Source organism: Caretta caretta, chromosome 3 (assembly GCF_965140235.1).
Source record: "Caretta caretta isolate rCarCar2 chromosome 3, rCarCar1.hap1, whole genome shotgun sequence".
Lineage (NCBI taxonomy): Eukaryota > Metazoa > Chordata > Testudines > Cheloniidae > Caretta > Caretta caretta.
This window is the reverse complement of record NC_134208.1, coordinates 123346291-123370388: the sequence shown is the minus strand read 5'-3', so window position 1 is coordinate 123370388 and position 24098 is coordinate 123346291. Positions and strand designations below refer to the sequence as shown.

Here is a 24098-nt window from a genome sequence, read left to right as displayed (position 1 = left end):
CCGACAGGAGGCACTGTGCTGGTGAGTTATCAGCCCTGTTACCTTGCTTTTTTCAAATATTTGGGAAGTGATCAAATATCACTGTGATGGGGACTTTATAAATCCTTTGCAGATAGTCCACAGGAGCCTTCCTTATTGAAGGTTCTCAGAAGGCACCGTCTATAACATAGTACAAATTAAGGATAACAGCATAGAGTGATGATAAAAATGTGGTAGTTTCAAGTCTGGATTAACCATTAGGCTTAATAGCAGTGTGCATAGGGCTGTTGGCTTTGGGGATTGTGCAATTTGGCAGAATGTGCTCATCATGCACAGGCTGAAGAGCCTGCGGAGAAGAGATTGTGACAGCAGTTCTTGGGCAGCAGTCTGCTCCTTCAGGAGGGGGGAATAAAGACCTCACACAGCCATTCCCCACCCTCTTCAAGCATAGATCCATACGTGCCAGGATGTGGAGGGACACTTCATCACCCCAGTTCTTGGAGCAAATTGGGCCCGTCACCTCCTCTGCTGTTCCATTCCTCCTGGTCTTCAGGAGGGCTTCAAGTAGAGTGCAGCAGGAGGGTGTTTAGTTTTTCCCACTGGTTCTCAGGTAAGTAATGACTGCTTGTCTGAAAGAGAGTCCCAGCAATTCCATGGCAAACCTAGGGGATTGAACCCAAGAGACCTGACGACCTAATGGGAACGGTTTCACTGGAATACATGAAGAGCTTACATTAAACATACAGAGTAGGATTTTCACTCCTGGCCCCTGAACACTGGATAAAAGGATGCTAAAAGTCCTGGATCCAGCAGGGGAAGAGCTCCAGCTGGCAGAAGAATTTTGGAGAGAGTTCTGAGCTATCCTTTCAGGGGCTCCTCACAAGCCCTGGTGTAGGGGTTGTGCTGGGGGCATGAGAGCTATGGCGGCCTCTGGGAGGCTGCTATAGTTTAGACTGCCACCCAGGGCTGTCTAAATTATTCCGGGAGTTGCTCTAGTCCCCGGGGGCAGCCCAGAATTGGGAAGGTGCAAATTGGCTTAACTGAAGACATAGTTGCCTGTAATTCAGGACACATTTGCAAAAAGTTTTCTGATTTATATGGTTAAATTGGATGCTTAAAATATCACCTGTGTGTGTGTGTGTGTGTGTATATGTTATGTATACATGTATCTTATGTAAATCCTTGTAAACCTCCACTTTATACATACCCTAAACAAGGTTACATTGATCTTTGGCTGCAACTGAGGACATAGTTGAGCCCATAGTTTTTGTATCGTGAAAACAAAGCAGAATAGTTTTGAGTAAAGTATGTGTGTGATGCTGTGTTTACCCATACAGGTGGTGAAATGGTTAATGCAGACCTGAGGCCAATTAAGATACCTGGTTGCACTTGGCCAGGCCCAATTAAGATGAGTCTCAGCTGGATGAGGATCTGGGTGGTGTCGATAAAGAGAGGAAGTAGAAGAGGTGTGGTGGGAGAGATGGGCAGAAACTTGTAGTTTCTCTCCCGGTAGTAGAGAACACAGGAGCTTTAGGAGGGAGTTTATTCCCTGGCTGTTATGGGAGAGGGGTAGGGGACTTTTGAAGCCCAACTGACAGGCACAATGCTTTGGGGGAAGTGTTTGGCATTGAGGATCCTGTCAAAGGGAAGATTCCAGGGAGGTGGTCCCTGACACTCGTGTTCTGCGGAAGAGTGGAGAGTTGGGGAGGACCCAGGATGGTTTAAAAATACAAATCCAGGAAAGGGACTGAAGTTGCTTTTGTTGTAGTTTGCATTTTGCTTTTGGAGCTTTGTTAAAATGCCACATAGAGAAGCTCTGAAGCTACTGCTCTGACGAGTGGAATAAAAGAGGAACCCTGGAGGGACAGAAGATGTCATATTGGTGACTTGTGTTGTGTGGAACACTGTCCATGTGAGACATTGATACCCCAGAAGGGGAGAGACTTTAAAGTGACCTGCGGAGGGCCAAGTCAATAAGAGTGGCAGTTGCAGTGAGTGCACTGTGTGTGTGTGTGTGTACGCATACACATATATTCCTCATTGTGTATAACAAGTCATGTAACATGCAACATACCACATGCGTCAGTATGTGCACTCCAGTCACTTTTGCAAGTATTTAGGGACTTCAGTCACAGGACATGATTTGCAGTACAGCGCATTCCTTCCAGTTTGTACCTTTTGTTTCTTTGAGGAGGGTCTTAGGAGACAAGCTTTGTAACTGGGTTATTTTCATTATGTTGCTGCTCTACTTTCAACATGATCATTATAAAGCACTTTTTTTCTTCAATTTTTCTATCCCAATCATAAACGCTTTCTCTGAGCTAACACATGGCTCATAGGCTCTAAACCTAGGAGTGAATTCTCTATATTTTAGAACAGTCCTTTATTTTTATTATAATTATCATTTATTTTTTTAAAAATTGTGGTTTACTCTATGGGTTTCTAGCTCCTAGTACATTGTATATCTTCTAAGGCTAATTGTGTTCTTTTGTTATTTGAAATAATACTTCCAAAATGCCTTTCAGTAGATATTGTAGTGTTTTGCAAATGTAGTTATGAGTGACAACGCATCTTTGTAGGAAGTATTTTAAGGAAATTTTCATAAATTGATAAACTGAAGGGATAGGGAGGTAAGTGACTTTCCCATAGTGACAAAGAAAGTCAAGTGTAGAGCTGGGAATATAATCCAGGATTCTTGACTGCCCATCCTTTGCTCTAACCTCTAGACAACACTTCCTACATCCCAGAGGTTGAAATATGAAATGGATAAGTTACTTCTGAAAATGTTCATGAGGAGATCTTTACACGTGACTAGAACAAAATAGCCACCACAGTATTGTAAGAAATAACCAAAAGAAAACAGAATGCATCGTTCTAGTTGGCAGCTAGCTATTAGCTTTATTAGTTTGTCTGACAGCATTGTTTTTACTGCTCTGTTTTTATGACATGTGAGGGTTGTGACTTTCAAAATATAGTCACTGTTCTGTATTTGCATCTTCCTGTGATTTGCTTCTTAGTATTCTTGATGGTTTCATCTGTCTGATTGCAGGCATGTATTGGAATATTAATTCTCTATCTCCTTCCATTTGAATTAGGATGCATACTGAGGTATATATGAAGTCCATTTTGACAAATGTCATCTACTTGTACTCTGCAGGGAGTAGGTTGTAGGCTATTCTGTAGCCTGCTCTCATTCTCACTGTATATTTCTTCATCAAATTTACAGAATCAGAAGGAAGTTCTTTTGTCTCTCAACAGAAAGGATAGGGAATATCAGAGCTGGTGATAGGCATAAGCAGCTTAAGCAATTCAAGGGGGCCCTGTAGTGAGGCGGTGTGGTGCCCCACCACCCCACTCAGGGACGACCCTCCCCACGACACCAAAGTGGGCGGAGCCAATGGATCCTGCGCCTGCCCCTCAGAGGTCAAGGCGCAGAACAGGAAGTAGAAATCCCAACCCTTGAGCTCAGTTGGGCAACAGCAGCTGGAGAGGCCAGACGTCCTTGGCCTGGCTCCGACTTGGGAGACCCTGGCAAGTTGCGGCCGACCCAAGGACTGGTCGGACCAGCTGAGGCCTGACACTGATCGACACCCAGAGGAGCGGCCAAGCCTACCCCTCGGCAGCTACCAAGAGGAGTGGCCAAGTCGACCCCTCACTGGCGACCCAGAGGAGCCCATGGTGCTGGAACCCTCCGAGGACACCACCCTGACCCAGGTACCCTAGGAGGGGGAGTCCGGAAGTAGCCCGGGGGCAGCCGACCCCAGTCTGGCTGCAGCACTTCCAGAGCCAATGTCAGTGTGTTGTGGCCGGGATCGCCACTGACACAGCAGTGGGTCTTTGACCGCTGCTAGGGCCCCGAGCTGGGACACAGTGGAGTGGGTGGGTCTGCGTCCCCCCTGCCACCCACCTCGCGGGTGGCAGTCTCCCTGTCCCCCAGTTGCTAAAGCCAGGGCCTGGGCTTATGTTGAACTATTTGCTCAGCCTCCGACTAAGGGCATGAGCACCTGACTGTTTGGTTGCTGCCCCACCCTGACCCGGGGCCTGGGCCTATACTGAACTGCTTGCGGGACGCAGCCTGAGGGTCCGGGCCATAGACTGGGTATTTCCCAACCCAGCTGAGAGTGTTGTGAGGCGGTGTGGTGCCCCACCACCCTGCCAAGGGACGAGCCCCGGTTGAGTTCCCTTACACATGGTGGAGAACGTGGGCACGAGCCCTTGACCCCTATGAGAAGGAACCTGGGGCGGGGTGGGGGTCGTTGTCCCCCGAAGAAGTCATGGATTTATCCAGACTTTTTAAGCTCCTGACAGAGAGCTAGGAGCAACAGCAAGCGGCCCAGTTCCAGCAGCTCATCCAGCAACTGGGGATCCAGCAGCAGCAGATTTGGGACCTGGGGGTGCAGATTCAGGAGTTCCAGAGACAAGGCATACAGCAGCTGACAGTGGCACTGCCATGGCCCCCCGGAGCCCCAGCCGGAAGACCAGCCCCTCGGGCCCCTGAGACAGTGGTCAGAAGGACCAATCGAAGCCCCCAAGGAGCCCCGAGCGAACATCTGCCCAGCCCAGACTACCAGAGCTCGGGCCCTGTTTCTTCTGTGGGAAATGTGGACACTTGCAATGGGACTGCACTGAGATGGACTGCTGTTTCGGGCATGTTTGCACGGGGGAAAACCGCACCTGAGGGCCACAGGCCACCAAGATTACAGTGCTAGTAGTTGTCAAGGATTGCCTGACCCTGGCCCTGATTGACTCAGGCTGCGGTCAGACCCTCATCTGCCAAAGCTTAGGCCTCTTGGCAGACCTCCTCTTGGGGACCACCAAGTTGCAGCGTATTCATGACGATGTATGGCCCTAAGCCAGTGCCTGAGTCCGGCTAACAGTTGATGGGGTCATGCGGCTGATGGTGGTTGGCCTGGCCCCACGACTAGCCTACCCCATGATCCTAGGACATGATCCCAGGGGTCCTTCGTTTGATGCCGTGGAAGGCCCGGAAATCACTCCAGCACTGGAAAGCTGCCTTGAGACCCACACAGAGGAGGGGGTGGAAGGGACCCCAATGGACAGAGAGGAGAGCCCGAGGACCCGGCGCCGACGTCTGCTGATGAATCTCGGGTTAGCATCGACTTCTGCTGGGACCAACGGGAAGACCCTATCCTTAGTCGAGCGTATGAGCAGATAGCGGCCATTGATGGGACCCTGATGGATCCATGCTGAGCAAAGGTGTAGCCCCACTTTGAGTTACGCCATGACCGTCTCTATCGGGTGGAACGAGATCCCCACACTGGAGAGGTCCAGACCGAACTGCTAGTGCTGCGATGTCACCGATGAGCAGTAATGAAACTCTCCCTCGACATCCCAGCGGCAGGGCACTTGGGACAGGAAAAGACCCTCGCCCGAATTTTGACACAGTTCTTCTGGCCCGGGATGCACCAGGAGGTGAGGAACTATTATAATTCCTCTCCAGAATGTCAGCTGGCTGCTCCCTCACGGACGCCTCAGGCCCCACTGATTCCCATGCCCATCATAGAAACACCATTTGAGCGAGTGGCCATGGACTTGGTGGGCCCCCTCCTGAAGAGTATGGCTGGGTTCCAGTATGTGCTGGTCATCGTGGATTACGCCACCCATTTCCCCGAAGCTGTCACACTATGGAGCATCACCACCAGAACCACCACCACCTCTATCTACCACCCGCAAACCGACGGCTTGGTGGAATGGTTCAACTGTACCCTCAAAGACATGCTACGTAAATTTGCTCCAGAGGACCTACACCACTGGGACCAGCTACTCCCACCTTTGCTTCTGGCCATCAGTGAAGTACCCCAATCCTCCACAAAATTTTCCCCTTTCAAGCTATTGTATGGAAGTTGCCCAAGGGGGCTACTGGACCTCATGAGGGAGACATGGGAGCAAGCCCCGTCACCAACCTAGGGCCTTTTGAAGTACATCCTCCAGCTTCAAGAACACCTCGCTCAGATGGGAGCTCTAGCTTGGTAGAACTTGAAGGCAGCTCAGGAAGCTCAGACCCAAACATACAACCGGGAGACCTGGGTCCGCAATTTCAAACCCGGCGATCGGGTCCTGTTCCTCCTGCCCTCCAGTGAATCAAAACTATTGGCCTGTTGGCAGAGGCCATATGAGGTGGTCCGAAAGGTTGGACTGGGCACCTATGAGATTAACCAGCCTGACCGGCGTAAGAAAACTCAGCGGTACCATGTTAACCTCCTGAAGCCCTGGCGAGAACGAGAGGGCCTTCTAATTAACCCCTGCCCCCTGGAGTCCTAATTGGGCCCCCGAGTACCCTTGACCGAGGACTCCTCAGCACCCCAGCTTGGAGAAATCTTGACCGAGGAGCAATGTAAGCAGACCTAGTGCCTCTTGCAGGCGTTCCCCAGAACTTTCACCGCCCAGCTGGGCCGCACGACCCTCGTTCACCACACCATTCAGACGGAGCCTGGAGTGGTGATCCGGGAATCGAATAGGCCCTTGCCACACTGCATGCGGCAAGTTGTCGAGGAGGAAGTTCAAGCTATGCTAGACTTGGGGGTCATTGAACCATCGCAAAGCGAGTGGCGCAACCCAGTGGTGCTGGTACCCAAACCTGATGGCACGCAGCGGTTCTGTAGTGACTTCTGACACGTCAGTGCCATTTCAAAATTCGACGCGTACCCGATGCCTCGGGTTGACGAACTGCTGGGCTGCTTAGGAGAGGCTCGCTCTCTCACCACCCTTGATCTGAGCAAAGGATACTGGCAGATCCCACTTGACCCTGCATCCGGGTAAAAGACCGCATTTGCCACCTCCACGGGCCTGTATCAGTTCACTCAAATGCCCTTCGGTCTCCATGGGGCCTTGGCAACGTTTCAAGGGCTGATGAACTGCCTCCTTCAACCCCGCTGAAAGTACGCTACCGCGTGCCCGGACGATGTTGTTATTTTACAGCTGCCATTGGGAGAACCACCTGGAACGGGTAGCGGCGGTTCTGAGGTCCCTGCGGGCAGCAGGATTAACCGCCAATCCAAAAAAATGCCGCATTGGATGGCAAGAGACCACCTATCTAGGGTACACTATCGAGAGGAGACAGGTGAGACCCCTCGTGGGAAAAGTTCAGGCCCTGGCGGCCTGCCTACCACCCACCACAAAGTGCTAAGTGCGCCAGTTCCTGGGACTTGTGGGCTACTACCGGCAGTTTATTCCCGGCTTCGTGTCGATCACAGCCCATTTAACAGGGTTTTTGACCAAAGACAGCCCCCGACATATAGTGTGGACCTCAGAGTGCGCGGACGCCTTCCAGGCACTCAAAGACAGTCTCTGCTGTGAGACTGTCCTATACAGCCCCAACCTTAACCGAGAGTTCATCCTCCAGATGGACACCTCGCAGGTAGGACTTGGGGCTGTTCTGTCCCAGGAAGTGGATGGAGAAGAACACTCAACCTTATACCTCAGTCGGAAGTTGTTTCCACGAGAGCGGAACTATGCGGTGATAGAGAAGGAGGCCCTGGCAGTGAAATGGGCCTGTGATGCATTGCGATACTACCTCTGTGGGGCCCTGTTCATACTGGTCACGACCATGCCGCACTTCAGTGGTTGGCCAAAATGAAAAATAATAATATGATACTAACGCGTTGGTGCCTAGCACTGCAGCCCTATGCTTTTACTGTCCGCCATAGGGCAGGTAAGGACCACGCGAATGCAGATTTCTTGTCCCACGTGGAAGAGTTGGAAGGGTCTGGCCCCGATGAACGGGAGCCAGACTTGAGGGTGTGTGTGTAGTGAGGCAGTGTGGTGCCCTACCATCCCGCCGAGGGACGAAACCCCAGACACCAAAGTGAGTGGAGCCAATGGATCCTGTGCCCGCCCCTCAGAGGTCAAGGCGCAGGACAGGAAGTAGAAAAGTCCAACCCTTGAGCTCAGTTGGGCAACAGCAGCTGGAGAGGCCAGACGTCCTTGGCCTGGCTCCGACTTGGGAGACCCCGGCAAGCCGCGGCCGACCCGAGGACTGGCTGGACTGGCCGAGGCCTGACGCTGATCGACGCCCCAAGGAGCGGCTGTGTCTACCCCTTGGCAGCTGCCCTGAGGAGCGGCCGAGCCTACCCCACACTGGTGAACCAGAGGAGCCCATGGTGCTGGAGCCCTCCGAGGACACCACCCTGACCCAGGTACCCTAGGAGGGGGAGTCTGGAAGTAGCCTGGGGGCAGCCGACCCCAGTATGGCTGCAGCACTGCCAGAGCCAACATCAGTGTGTTGCAGCCAGAATCGCCACTGACACAGCAGCAGGTCTTTGACCACTGCTAGGGCCCCGGGCTGGGACACAGTGGAGTGGGTGGGTCCGCGTCCCCCCTCCCCCCCACTTTGTGGGTGGCAGTCTCCCCCTCCCCCTGGGTGCTAAAGCCAGGGCCTGGGTTTATGTTGAACTATTTGCTCAGCCCCTGCCTAAGGGCCTGAGTACCTGACTGTTTCTTTGCTGCCCCACCCTGACCCGGGGCCTGGGCTTATATCGAACTGCTTGCGGAACCTAGCCTGAGGGTCTGGGCCACAGACTGGGTATTCCCCCACCCAGCCGAGAGTGTAGTGAGGTAGTGTGGTGCCCCACCACCCCGCCGAGGGAGGAGCCCCGGCTGAGGTCCCTTACAGGCCTCCTTTTAATTATTAATATGTGTTGTGTGGAGGGGGGGCACAAAATATTCCTGTTTATGGCCCCCAGTGGGCTAGCACCACCTCTGAGGAGTATCAAGAACTTGTAAAGCCATTAAACCTATATACTAGATTTTGCACACTTTTGTCTGTGAGGGCATAGTTTATGATTGTTGGCAGTGCTTGCAATAAAGCAAACAGAGATAAAAATAGTATTAAATTCTGTGCCAGAGAAATAAGGATGCTTTAAAAAAAAAAAGCGCAAGACTCTATGTCTAAAGCCATTTCATGTGTTTTAGAGCTCGCCATTTTTATTGCTCAATATTTCTTTTTGCTTGTGGACAAATGCAAGGTATATTACTAGTGGGTGAATCACTTTTACCAAAAGTTTTCTTTCTGTTCTGTATTTTCTATGCCCTTAATCTCCCTGCTTTGAACACTGGGCGGTCAATATTCCTTTACTTCTATAAATAGAGTGACCACAATACTCCATGGTACTGGGGAAGTGAAGTAGTAAAGCAAGTAGAAACTCACAGGACTGAATTAAAATAAAAAAATCCAAATTGTTTCACTAAAACTAAAAAATCAGTGAATTACTGCAAAGATTGAACTACATATAAAAGAAACAAGGTTTAAAATAAGTTGAGGCCCCAGTGCAGCAATATATGTAAGCGCAAGCGTAACTCTGAACATGCAACTAGTTCCACTGGGCTATTCACATGCTTACAGTTAAGTTTGTGCTTAAGTACCTTGCTGAATTGGGGCCAGAGAAGGGGCGGGAAGACAGAAAGGCAAAAGCTCATCCAAAATGGGGCCTACGGATCTAATTCCAACCTTATGGAACATTATGGGACCATGATTTAGCCCCCAGTAACTGTTGACAATATGTCAGTATAAACACATGCCAGTGTGTAAATTTAACACCCCCCCCCAAAAAAAAATAAACCTCTGAAATCAAACCCTATCAAAACAAAACACTACACCAGTGGTTCTCAAACTGTGGGTCGGGACACCAAAGTGGGTCGCCACCCTGTTTTAATAGGGTTGCCAGGACTGGCATTAGATTTGTTGGGACCAAAGCCCAGCTCCACTGCCCAGAGCCAAAACCCAAGGACTTCAGCCCTGGGCGGTGGGGCTCAGGTTACAGGCTCCCCTGCCTGGGGCTAAAGCCCTTGGGCTTGGACTTGGGCTTTGCCCCCATCCCCCTCTGCCCAGGGTGGTGGCAGTCCGGCTTTGGCTTTGCGCCTCCACCCACACCCCACTTGGGGCAGCGGGGATCAGGCAGGCTCAGGTTTTGATCCCGCCTCCTGGGGTCGTGTAATTTTGTTGTCAGAAGGGGGTCACGGTGCGATGAAGTTTGACAACCCCTGCACTATACTATTGTGAAGGGACATGTTCTCGACATTGGCAAATATAGGGTTAAGAGGGAGCCTGAGGGCCCAATTAGTCCAGTCTGTGGCAGCAGGAGGGGAGATGCTAATTGACAATTAGACCCAGCTGTAGAGAACCAGAGGGGGTGGTTCTGGTAAAGGAAGGGCTGCAGGGCCCAGGAGGAGATCTGAGAAAGCAGAGCTGTAGTAGGGAGCTTGTACCCTGGTCCTGAAAGGAGACGGCAGCAGGGGCAAAGTGTCTCTAGGCAGCAGCCAGAGAAGCTTGGGGATACTCTGAGAAAGCTCCTTAGCAAAAGGCTAAGAAAAGTTGCACAGAGACAAGACTGGAGGGCGCAGCTCCAGGATAGACGCTTTCATGCAGGTAAAGGTAGGAAGCAGCCAGGGAACCAGCGAGGGATCATGAAAAACAGACTCTTGCTGCTTATTACAAGTTCTCTGGGCAGGAGCCTGGAGCAGAGAACAGGCCTGGGGTCCCTACCGGGCACTCACAGGAAGGGCAGTGTAAGTCTCAGGAGGAAAGGGGCAAGGACTGTTAAGCCCAGATCAGGAGTGAAGACCTGCTATGTGGGCACTAAGCCTTTGGGTGTTTGGTTGGACTTTGTGGTTACTCTAGAAGCAGTGAGGCTCTAAGCTCAGTAAGGCTGAGTTGCAAGAAGGAACCAAATACTGAGTGGCCCAAGGAACTGCCCCCTGAGGGCAATGGACTAAAGGTGGCTGCTGTGCCATGACCACCCAGGAGAGGGCACACCAGCCAGTGATGGATCCCTCTACACTCAAGGTTCCCAGATTTTTTTTTTAGTTGTGTGGCCTCCCCCCGCTTCTCCATGGGAGTCATAGTGCTCCCTTGTGATTCCTGTCCATCTGGGGCAGAAAGTGACTCAATGAGCGATGTGGACGGCTCCCTCCTGGCACGGTGGCAGGACCTGGCTGGCACAATTTCATGAGGAGCCCATGGCAGCATGTAGTGGACCAGGGCTCCTTCCCCTTCCCTCCCCACTGTCCAGAGACTTTCATTCTCACGGGGTCCAGTGGGTTTAAAATATGAAGGACTGTGGCAGGCTGGGTGTACAGGGCAGTTTCCCCGTTCCCTGACTGCTGCAGACTCCCTGTGTGCCCTCCCTGCAGCTGCCCTGCCTAGCCAGGCCACCTCACTGGCTGCAGCCCCATGGCCCACCGTCCACACCCCTGATGATCTCATTGTGTCCCCCCCACCTCCCGAGGGATGAGCCCCAAAAACCAGCATTCAACACTATACCCACAATCTTCCTTTTCAGGAGAGGATGAAAGGGAACAACTCACACAACAGATGTTAGTCATGTTGCTTAATGGACTGCTGGAAGGTACTCCAATACTGGGCTGATGAGGGTGAGATAAGAAGCTGTATAGAATAAAACTAGTCTAGAGTAACTTAACTGAAATACAGTGGTTAATGTAAAATGTGTTCTTAGTTAGGGAGCTGGAGCTTCTTGTTAGTTTCCACAGTATGCATCCGATGAAGTGAGCTGTAGCTCACGAAAGCTCATGCTCAAATAAATTGGTTAGTCTCTAAGGTGCCACAAGTACTCCTTTTCTTTTTGCGAATACAGACTAACACGGCTGTTACTCTGAAACTGCTAATGCGATACTATATAGGCTTCCATTGTCACAGAAATAAGACCAGTCTTCACTTATTTAGAGCAAGGCATTATAAATTCTATCCTTAGTTTTCATATGACAGTAACTTTTGTGATGAAAATTTGAGGAAAAGCATTAATATGTTACAGTGTGTAGCATGATGCATCATAATGCCCGGACCTCTGTGGTTTCATGTGGTACTTTTTCTCTATGGATCCAGAAAATCATACTGTGTACTACTAATATTGAAACTATGCAGTATGGGATATGGCCTTCATTAGGGTTTTTTTGCAAAGAACAAAATATGTGCCTAGCAAGGAGTTTTTGCAGGGAATTCATTCTAAATCATTTGTAATGAATACCCCCCTTTAGTGCTGGCAGTGGTGATTTTCTTTCTGCTGTCTCAAATGTCAATTAGACTAAGATAAAGAGAAGACATGAGCTACAGGTATGTAATCTTCTCTTTATCTCTCCTTCAATATTTCAGGAGTTTTATTTTAAATGTGGAGCACACCCAACTTCTGACAATGAAACATCTGTGGCTTTGAACCTCATTACAACAAACAGCCGGCATATCACATGTATAACGTGCACAGATATTAGGTAAGTACTGTGTAGAGTATCACAGAGATACAATTTCAGTGCTTCAAAGTATTTATTTCTGAAGTTTCTTTTTCCTGTTTTTCTTTCCTCCATTTTTTCCTTCTTTGGTGTAATGATAGACTTTGTGTTAATTTTTTCTAATTGTTTTCTTCTGTTTTGCCAACATAAATAAGATCTACAGCTTGTAGACACAGTTGAAATGCAGGTGCAGATCTGATCACTTGTGCCCTTAACCACTTGAAGTCAACAAGGTAGTGGCACAAGTGATCAGATTTGTCCCCGTAAGTCATTTTTGGAGCGTAACATTTTGGGCCAAATTTCTGAGCGCAAGAAATGTTCCCATGAAAAGGGAAACTGACCCTTATGAAGACCCCCCCCCGTTTCTTTAATTGTTTAATATAACTAAGCAAAATTCCTTTTGATGCAAGATCTAACTTACAAACTGGCCACAGTATGTGATATTCAATATCCTATATTAGAAAAACACTAACTGTAAATATGTGGATTAAAAATCAGTTGCTTGTCAGTGATTTTAATACAAACAATCCAATGATTTATAACACTTTCCAGTAATTGATTTCAAGTGTCTGGTGCATCTGATTGAAAATTTGTTATATCTTATCCCTCAATTTTGTCTTTAATTGACTTTCTGATCTTAAAGAAAAAAGTAATGTGACATGCTTATTAGGGAAGCAAGGATGCTGGTATGATTACTTTCTGATTATTAAACAGAAGTGGCTTCCAAACAAAGATAGTCATTAGACATCCGAATTCTTTTCTGCATATTTTCCCAGTGCATGTGCATCTGTTTATGAGAAATATTGGAGAGGCATCACATAACTGATAACACCATACTATTCCCTATAAATAAATAATTATTATATCTCAGCTTTGAGTGGTCTGAAGCTTGCAAGAGTAGAAATGTGCACGTTTTCAAAATATGCAAAGCCAGGGTTTTTATTATAAGAGATCATGAAGGGTGAGTTAAACTATCTCCAAATAGTTTGTCTAGGACTAAAAAGGGATTTCTGTAAATGAATTTCTGGTTGAAGATAATGGGATGTTCTTACCTCATCCCAGACACAGTGCAATATACTACATTAAGCTGTTTTTCAGTGCTTGCTGCTGCATTGACAGAGTATGACTGGTTGCTGACAGTAGTTGACTGAAGAAAATGAGTATTACTGATAGGCTAAAAGATAAGTGTGCTTTGAAAAGAATAGTATGGTGTCCATCACTTCACATATGCTTGGGATTTATAACAGTGTAATCTGTCTCTTTTTAAAATTCATTTTGCAGGCATTCTGTAGTTTATTACTTTAATAACTTATCCCAGTGGTTAGGCACTAATGCCACTCCATAGGTAAGGTTTCAGAGTAGTAGCCGTGTTAGTCTGTATCAGCAAAAACAACAAGGAGTCCTTGTGACACTTTAGACTAAGATTTATTTGGGCATAAGCTTCTGTGGGCTAAAACCCACTTCATCAGATGCATGGAGTCAAAAAATACAGTAAGGGGTATATATATTACAGCACATGAAAAGATGGGAGTTGCCTTACAAAGTGGAGGGTCAGTGCTAATGAGGCCAATTCAATTAAGGTGGAAGTGGCCTATTCTCAACAGTTGACAAGAAGGGGTGAATTTTAACAGAGGGAAAATTACCTGTATCAAATATCATTCTGGTGTGTATTAACAGGAATGTCATATTTAAGACATGGGAGGTAATTGTTCCTTTCTACATTGCACTCGTGGGCCTCAGCTGAAGTACTGTGTCTAGTTTGGGGCACCACGGTTTAGGACTAATTAGAGAGAGTCCAGAGGAGAGCAGCTCACATGATGATATGTTTAGAAAACTTGACCTATGAGGAAAAGTTTTAAAAAAAAACCCTGGGCATGTTGAGTCTTCAGAAAAGCAGACTGAGGGGGAGACCTAACAACAGTCTTCAAATATGTTAAGACTGTTATAAAGAGGATTGTGATTAATTGTTCTCCATGTCCACCGAAGGTAGGATAAAAAGTTTTAATGGGCTTAATCTGCAATAAAGGAGATGTAGGATTTTTTTTATCTCATTTAACTATATAGGTAGTTAAGCATTGGAATAGGCTTCCCAGCGAAGTGGTTGAATCCCCCTCATTGGAGCTTTTTAAGAACAACTTAGACAAACGTCTGTCAGGGATGGTATAATTTTACTTAGTCCTGCCTCTGCATAGGGGACTGGATTACAAGACCTCTCAAGGTCTCTTCCAAATCTACATTTCTGTGATTTTGTAATTGTTCCTAAATAGCATTGCCAGTCCCTGAGGAATCCTAGTTGGGAGTGTGGAGATTGAGAATCCTGTTTTGTCTTGTTGAGTGCTGACAATCTGATTTTATCTGATCAGACATAAACAAGGTTCCTAAGGCTTGTCAGGGGAAGAGAGGAAGGGAAGGAGTACTTGGCCAGTGAAGAGCATACTGAAGGGCTGGATCCCCAGTAGCCTCTGGAGAGCCATCGAGGTCCCCTCAACAAACTTCATAAGGCTTCCTGGGAACCTTATGAGGACGACATAAAGGTGGAGGAGGAAGCATTCCCCTTTACTGTGACTCTCCTTAGGTCCATACAAAAGAACACTCACGTGTGTGGACCTTATGAGGGCCCCATGACCCTCCTAATTTCTGAGTAGAGAGTCCTCCAGTGAGCTTCTGAAGACTCATCAGGGTTATAATGTATTTAATCAGTCAGAGCCCTGTTTCTGTGTACCTCCTAAGGTCTGCTCTGCCCTAGCAGACTGGAGGAAGCCCATAGGAAGTGGGGAATGCTCCTCCAGCTTCTCCCCATTCCCACACTAAAACCATTTGTAAGAAAACCAAATAAGTCCTCAACCAAAAAAGTATTTTATGTTCCCTCAGTTTTAACTTTTCTTTAATAAATAAGAGTAAAACCCTTACAATGCTGTAGTTCCAAAACAAACCTTGCCCCACTACCACCAGGAAATTCAGAGTTAAGGTTAAACTTACAATAAAACTAAACGTTTTCCAGTACAGAATTATACATTTAAGGAAGCTAAACTATACTGATGCTGCCCCAATCTGTATGCCAACTTCCCATTTTATCTGTTTTGAAACTGCTGACCAAAAAGCAGTGTGGAATGGTGATGGATGGAGGATCCTCCTGCCAAAGTTAACTCAGGCTCTTACTCAGGTGTTTCCTCTAATCACCCTCCCATCCACACATGCAATACTCTCACCCATGTTCAATGGTGCTTTTAACCTAGCCTAGCTGGTCTATCGTCAGGTATAGGCAATATGATCCTTTCACTCGAACTGGGAAACCTGCCCACTTTGTAGTGAAGGTACAGGATAAATCATCTGAGTGCTGATAGTAATCAAAAGCCTTCCCACAATTTCCCTATGTGCTCAGGACAGACCAGTTCTTCCACAATTCAATGGGAAAGAATCATAGAGCAGCTCAATTTACTGCAAGACAAAGAAGCATGAGAGGTGTCCCAGCAATACACACTGGTGAACGCAGCACTTACTGGTGAACAATACACACTGGTGAATGCAGTAACTTGGGTATGGCTTTGCAGAGTGGCAACTTACCCCCAGACTAGGCTAAGCCAAGTGTTGATCGCCTGAATTAAATCTGTAGTGAAGACTTACCATATGTTCCAGCTAGATCAGAGTGGCAACAGGACTATTCATGCCGTGGGTCTCCCTGCACAGGGCCAAGGAATCCGCAGGAGTGGAAGTGGCTGTCTCAGTCCCCAGGACACCTTCCAGTGCAGTCAGGGAGCACCAGGAGGTACAGTAGGTTAGGGAAGAGGTTCCCTTCCTTCCTTACCTCCTTCCCTTGCTTCTTCTAACCCCTCAGACCTCATGCCGGCTCTATTTTCCCAGCCCTAGTCCCTATGTACAGTGGGTTAACAGGAGGGAAGACCACTTTGATGAACCTATTTGACCCTACAGGAGGGGTGCCATGATTCCGAGGACCTCCAAAATTCTTAGGAGTAAGACTCAATTTTTCAGGCCCAGGGGAGGTCTGCAGCATCAGGACTCCCTCCATAGGATGGTGGGGGTAGCAGAGAAATTATTGTGAAAAGAATAAGAGGGTATGCCCACCCTTGTTCCAAGGGCTTCCTAAGGTCTGCTGAATCAGGACTTCTTGTCTTGTGGCCCTTCTGGCATCTGTAGAAACAGACCTCTTCTATGGGCAATCTTAGGACCATTTGAAAAAACAAACAAACAAGGAAATGCACTGCCACTTGCATACGTTAAGATTAAGTTAACCTTGCAGACACACATTATTACACTGAGTGTTGATTACTTTTCAGGTGTTAGATTTCAAAACTTGTAGAAACCCAGGAAACAGTTGTCTTATAAGAATCCCAAGCATTTGTAAGTGTGAAAATTTATATTTGAGGTACCCAGATGACCTTAACTCTGCTTCTGTAATGAAGGCCTGAAATAATGAAATGCTCAGACTACCATATCCACTCATAATACTTTCATTTTATCACTGACCACCAAGACAAGAACAATTTACTTTCAAACGTATGGTGATTGTGTCAACTATGGCTTTCTTTGTTGTCATTATACGCTTCACAGAAGAAAAGCTGTTTTTCAAATTGTTGATTAAACTGATAGACTACTAAATGTAATTGTCCCCCACTCTTCCTTATGGAGTCAGTCCTGTGACTGGGCAGGCAGTTGTCTAAGTATCATTAGACACAGGATTTGTGTGTCAACAACAGATACATAAAGCCATTTATAAATGCTATCTGAGGCACATTTTTGATGTTCCACTTGCAAGTTGCATAAGTAGAGTGCCTTCTCCAAATTTAAGATGTCCTGGTCTGTAGTCTGTGGATTCCTGAGACTTTAGAAAAAGTCCTTCATCCAAATTTAACACATTTTACAAAGGAGTAAAGATGGGAGGCAAGGATCAATGGAGGGCAGAGGTAACTATGACCTTCCGTACTTCCAAATATTTGTGGTTTTTTTGTAAAATCTTCGTTTCCTGAGTTTCTAATTCTTTCTTTTAACTCTAGTGTTCTTGGAAGTCTAATAAAAACATAAAACATTTATATATAGCTACAACCTTAGTTTCACCAAACAAAGATTTTTGGGTGGGGATTTATTAATGATTTTTTTGTAGTAGTCACTTGTCAGTACATAGTTCAGGTCTGAGAATTGCTGACCAGTGAGGTCTACTTTCTAGTTGTGTTTTACGATCATATATAGTTAGTGCACCACATGCCGAGCACTTTAAGCCCCGAGAAGCTTGGCACAGACTGTATATGCTACCTTAGCTTCAGCATGCAGTGCAAAGCTCATGAAAAAAATTTTATTTAAAGCAGCAGTATACTCTGATATGCAGAAAAAATACAAAGTAGAAGTAATGTTTAAACCCATCACCAATTTTTAGTCTCAAGCTTGCATTAGGCACACTGTCTATTTGCCCTGGGTTTATATCTGATATGAATATTTTCATGCAGCTCTGACCGACAGTGAAATACTTCAGAACCGAAACCTCTTGCAGAGTTATGCTAAATCCATAGGCAGTATTCCAGGTAGTGTGTTATATGTCAATGTTTTCTGCTTATCTACAGCAGAGTGAAAGTGTGAGTTGGCAGTCTTTATACACACATTTTTTTTCTTGTAGCATTCAAGGTGATGGGCTGCTATTTTATGTCTTTGAAGAAGCTCTTAATGGATTGAGCAAACAGCAGAAACTTGAAACAAGCACTGAAACTGGCCAATCCTTAAGGGAAAATCTGCTTTTGTCAACTGTTTCCAGTAGAAATAACATCAAAAGGGTTATGAGTACCCCTGGGTAACTGTAAATCAGGCTCAGAAATAACAACAATGTTAAGCAATATAAAAATAAAATGTACAGAGCAAAAGTGCCTCACGTCATCTTTCACAAACTAGGTAGTGTACAATTCCTAAAGGCACCATTATTTTTAGCATTCCAAGAGATGTGTAGGTATAAAGATATATAGAGCTTGCCATTATTTAGTACAGAGGAAGAATTCCCCAAAAGGAGAGGTATTTGCTGTTGTATTGATCAAAGTTTACATTTTTTATTTTACAAATACTCATTTCATAATCCTGAAAATATATACTAAACAGAGAGAGGAAAAACAATGAAAAAAAATTGTTCCCAGGTTAGATTTTTTTGTAAGCAAGCAGGGGATTTTTTTTAATGCATTCCTAATGCTGGAGCCAGTGAGGTTGCTTGATTTCACTATTACAAGGTGTTCTTACCTTCAAGGATAAATGGAAGGTAAAAGCTTGTCAAAATTCCTTGCAGCCAAATCATTTCAAGTTGTGCTAGACTTCACAGGCAGAAAAGGATTGGAAAAGGTCAGTATTTGGATAGAAGAACTCAAAGGAAAAGTGCTATAGGAAGTACTAAAAAAAGAAAAGGAGTACTTGTGGCACCTTAGAGACTAACCAATTTATTTGAGCATAAGCTTTCGTGAGTTACAGCTCACTTCATAGGAAGTACTGTTTGAGATGGAATAGGTATCACTCTTCTCCCTGAGTCAATAATGAACTAATGCTTCAGCATGATATTAGGGACACTCTGCTCACTAATCCAGCTCTAGTATCCAAAACCTCCAAAGAGCTTTCAACTGAATGCTTTTATAAAAAGGAAAAAATGCTGAAAAATGATTTCCCTCCTCTAACTTTTGTAGTGTTTCCCTTCTCGATTACTTTGTTCTAAGGGCCAGGACTGAGGAAATCCTGGATCACACACTGGTTTAATGGTGCAATGTTTCACAAACCATCAGAGCTAGAAACATCTGCATTATCTAAAGATCCCAGCTGTGCAGGATTCTTACTCTCTGGGATCTTACGTGCATATCAGAAGACTGCTGGAACTCCCCAATAAGGATTTTCTTTACCCTTAATGACAGTATTAGTGGAGTAGAAAGTGACTCAGACCCCATACTGCCTGCAGTGTGCTACCCACTAATGAATATAAGCACTGCATATTATTTTGAGGTAAGATATCTCAGCATTGTGTTTGTTAGAAAAGATCTTTTAGAGGTTTAAAGAAATTATTTTGATTTTCTTTTTTTCTGTGGACAACCTGGCTTATAAAAATTTGTGCAATATTAATAGGGGATGGATATACAGTCAAATACTATGTTGAAGCTTTTGAGACATGATGTATTTTTTCTAAAATACTTCTTGCAGAAAATATGACAATGTACATGTGGTAGTTTTACTGAGGACCCACCAAGGCAGAGGAGGAACTTTGTCACAGGACCTTGAAGATCAAAGGGGGTTAAAAAAGAAGATTGTATTAAGTATTAAATCTGTCTTTCCTAAATACTGTGACCAAAAGCAACAAGTCTAACACTTTCCCTTTTAATGCTCCTCTTGAAATTAATGGGATTTCTTAAAAATCAATTTAGGTATGTCAAGGTTCCTTCCCCATTCTGAACTCTAGGGTACAGATGTGGGGACCTGCATGAAAAAACCCCTAAGCTTTATTTTTACCAGCTTAGGTTAAAACTTCCCCAAGGTACAAACTATTTTGTCCCTGGACTTTATTGCTGCCACCAACAAGAGTCTAACAAATATATAACAGGGAAAGAGCCCACTTGGAAACGTCTTTCTCGCACAAAATACCCCCAAGCCCTACACCCCCTTTCCTGGGGAAGGCTTGATAAAAATCCTCACCAATTTGCATAGGTGAACACAGACCCAAACCCTTGGATCTTAAGAACAATGAAAAAGCAACCAGGTTCTTAAAAGAAGAATTTTAATTAAAGAAAAAGTAAAAGAATCACCTCTGTAAAATCAGGATGGTAAATACCTTACAGGGTAATGAGATTCAAAACATAGAGAATCCCTCTCGGCAAAACCTTAAGTTACAAAAAGACACAAAAACAGGAATATACATTCCATTCAGCAGAGCTTATTTTATCAGCCGTTTAAACAAAACAGAATCTAACGCATATCTAACTAGATTGCTTACTGACTTTTTACAGGAGTTCTGACCTGCATTCCTGCTCTAGTCCCGGCAAAAGCAACACACAGACAGAGAGAGCTTTTGTCCCCGTCCGTCCCCCCCCCTCCCCCGCAGCTTTGAAAGTATCTTGTCTCCTCATTGGTCATTCTGGTCAGGTGCCAGCGAGGTTACCTTAGCTTCTTAACCCTTTACAGGTGAAAGGGCTTTTCCTCTGGCCAGGAGGGATTTAAAGGTGTTTACCCTTCCCTTTATATTTATGACAAGGTAAAATAACAAATTCATCAAACATCAGACTAAGAACTGTTACTAATTGGGTTAGGCCTCCAAAATGCATTCAGTGAAAGCACAAAAGAATTCAGATTATTTAGTTGTAATGTTTGGGAACAGATATCTACAAAAATATAGAGAACATTTTATTGACATTGATACTTCGAAATGTGAACCATGTCCACTTTAATGCTAGTGGATCTTAAACATAAAAATTAAACATTAAACATTAAATCCTAGCAGATCTTAAACATAAAAAAGAAGCTTACAAGAAGTGGACGGTTGGACATATGACCAGGGAAGAGTATAAAAATATTGCTCGGGCATGTAGGAATGAAATCAGGAGGGCCAAATCGCACCTGGAGCTGCAGCTAGCAAGAGATGTCAAGAGTAACAAGAAGGGTTTCTTCAGGTATGTTGGCAACAAGAAGAAAGCCAAGGAAAGTGTGGGCCCCTTACTGAATGAGGGAGGCAACCTAGTGACAGAGGATGTGGAAAAAGCTAATGTACTCCATGCTTTTTTTGCCTCTGTCTTCACTAACAAGGTCAGCTCCCAGACTGCTGCGCTGGGCATCACAACATGGGGAGTAGATGGCCAGCGCTCTGTGGAGAAAGAAGTGGTTAGGGACTATTTAGAAAAGCTGGATGTGCACAAGTCCATGGGGCCGGACGAGTTGCATCCGAGAGTTCTAAAGGAATTGGCAGCTGTGATTGCAGAGCCATTGGCCATTATCTTTGAAAACTCGTGGCGAACGGGGGAAGTCCCAGATGACTGGAAAAAGGCTAATGTAGTGCCAATCTTTAAAAAAGGGAAGGAGGAGGATCCTGGGAACTACAGGCCAGTCAGCCTCACCTCAGTCCCCGGAAAAATCATGGAGCAGGTCCTCAAAGAATCAATCCTGAAGCACTTACATGAGAGGAAAGTGATCAGGAACAGCCAGCATGGATTCACCAAGGGAAGGTCATGCCTGACTAATCTAATCGCCTTCTATGATGAGATTACTGGTTGTGTGGATGAAGGGAAAGCAGTGGCTGTATTGTTTCTTGACTTTAGCAAAGCTTTTGACACGTTCTCCCACAGTATTCTTGTCAGCAAGTTAAAGAAGTATGGGCTGGATGAATGCACTATAAGGTGGGTAGAAAGTTGGCTAGATTGTCGGGCTCAATGGGTAGTGATCAATGGCTCCATGTCTAGTTGACAGCCGGTGTCAAGTGGAGTGCCCCAGGGGTCGGTCCTGGGGCTGGTTTTGTTCAATATCTTCATAAATGATCTGGAGGATGGTGTGGATTGCACTCTCAGCAAATTTGCGGATGATACTAAACTAGGAGGAGTGGTAGATACACTGGAGGGCAGGGATAGGATACAGAGGGACCTAGACAAATTGGAGGATTGGGCCAAAAGAAATCTGATGAGGTTCAATAAGGGTCCTGCACTTAGGACGGAAGAACCCAATGCACAGCTATAGACTAGGGACCGAATGGCTAGGCAGCAGTTCTGCGGAAAAGGACCTAGGGGTGACAGTGGACGAGAAGCTGGATATGAGTCAGCAGTGTGCCCTTGTTGCCAAGAAGGCCAATGGCATTTTGGGATGTATAAGTAGGGGCATAGCGAGCAGATCAAGGGACGTGATCGTTCCCCTCTATTCGACATTGGTGAGGCCTCATCTGGAGTACTGTGTCCAGTTTTGGGCCCCACACTACAAGAAGAATGTGGATAAATTGGAGAGAGTCCAGCGAAGGGCAACGAAAATGATTAGGGGTCTGGAACACATGACTTATGAGGAGAGGCTGAGGGAACTGGGATTGTTTAGTCTGCAGAAGAGAAGAATGAGGGGGGATTTGATAGCTGCTTTCAACTACCTGAGAGGTGGTTCCAAAGAGGATGGTTCTAGACTATTCTCAGTGGTAGAAGAGGACAGGACAAGGAGTAATGGTCTCAAGTTGCAGTGGGGGAGGTTTAGATTGGATATTAGGAAAAACTTTTTCACTAGGAGGGTGGTGAAACACTGGACTGCGTTACCTAGGGAGGTGGTAGAATCTCCTTCCTTAGAAGTTTTTAAGGTCAGGCTTGACAAAGCCCTGGCTGGGATGATTTAATTGGGGATTGGTCCTGCTTTGAGCAGGGGGTTGGACTAGATGACCTCCAGAGGTCCCTTCCAACCCTGATATTCTATGATTCTATGAATGCTAGTAAGTGACCTTCATTTCTCCGATGGGAAACACTGTGGGTCTTGGAGGCAAGCAGCTGCATCAACAGGACTTCCTGAAAACATTAGAAGTGCTTATGCATGAAAATCAGCTGCCTTATCTTTTCATCTCACTTTCACTGCTAGTATATAGTAGCACCCGCTGGCAGTGACTGGTCAGCATTGCAATTCCTGCTGTTTTGCCTCCGAATCTTTTAAGATTAGCATTGCCCTTGCATCCAAATGCTGTACTGCTTAACATCCAGTCTCTTCTAACCTCTAGTAAAGCATTGTGAGAAAGCTACTGGGGTGTTAGCTTGTAATATCCTTCATTGGCAGTGGTTAAGGTAAGGAGAGGGCAGGTGGGTGGGAGGGAGGAAGGAGCATAGCTCTTCTCTGTTGAAAGCAGAGGGAGAGCCCCTCCATCTCTTCCTAGTTCGAATGAACAGCACTCCATCATAACTCCCTCTTCGTCCTCACCTGGTGCAGTGAGAGCCCCTCAAACTACTGCTCATTAGGCGGTAGTTGACTTGGGGCACAGAGGAAGGAGGCCTGTAGGCAGCATTGTTTACCACAGGTATAAAAAGAAGCACCTTGAGTTACATTTTTTAATTTTTACTTTTGAAATCTGATTCAGAATAAAAAGAAAATCCACATACAAGTGTCGCAACAATCTCTGTAATTTGTCATAGCTATATTGATGCAAGATATACAGCTCTTCTCTCAACCTGGGTTTTTGTCATTCGTTTCACATGAAGCCTGCAGGATGCAGAGTATATTGCCAGTAATAAGTGGACTTTTAATTACATGTGTCTTAACAATTAAGGTTCTTCTCTGCAATTATTATTTCTGGCACAGATTTTACAGAGAACTATTTTTGCAGGCTCCTCTGCTTATATGTACTTAATAAAGTATACTACATAACACAGAGAATTAATTAACGCACTCCCACCTGGAAAGTATCTGTCTGAAAGTTGTCAGTTATCTGGATCTATCCTATACAAGATATGGTGGTTTTGGATCCTAATCTTTTGTGAGAATATCTATCAGCATGACTGTATTCAAAGTATGATCAGTCATTGGTAGTTATTAGTCACTGTTATTTCATTTATTAAAGCATTGCAGATTTTTTTTTTACAGAAATGTAAAATAATTACTTAAAACTGTCACTCTGCTTAATTTTTTATCATGGTTTTTAATGTTTTCTCTGTAATGCTTTCACATTAAGAATTAATGTGCTTGTTTAGAGAGAGTTATGTGGTAATTTATAACTGTGGGCAGTACAAGGGTCATAGCCTCTGGAGAGAAAGCAAAGCACAGATGTCAGTCCGGCTTGTTGGGGTATCACAGTGTAAAACCAGGGAGCTGTGGAGCCTTGAAAACCCAGTCAGGAGGGAGTGAGACATGCCTTCACTCAGTAGAGGTGATGGCTGACGAGCCCTTTGTGGACCACAGAG

At 45.7% G+C, this 24098-nt stretch overlaps 1 protein-coding gene across 4 annotated transcripts in view; it reads left to right on the top strand.

Annotated features, from left to right (window-relative positions):
• PRKN (parkin RBR E3 ubiquitin protein ligase) overlaps positions 1 to 24098 on the top strand; it is a 1262808-nt gene that overhangs the window by 678786 nt on the left and 559924 nt on the right. For all 4 annotated transcript variants that reach the window (XM_048844067.2, XM_048844065.2, XM_048844069.2 and 1 more), the window contains one exon: positions 12104 to 12219. In XM_048844067.2, coding sequence (XP_048700024.1) covers positions 12104 to 12219 — 116 coding nt within the window. The remainder of the gene's footprint in view (positions 1 to 12103; positions 12220 to 24098) is intronic.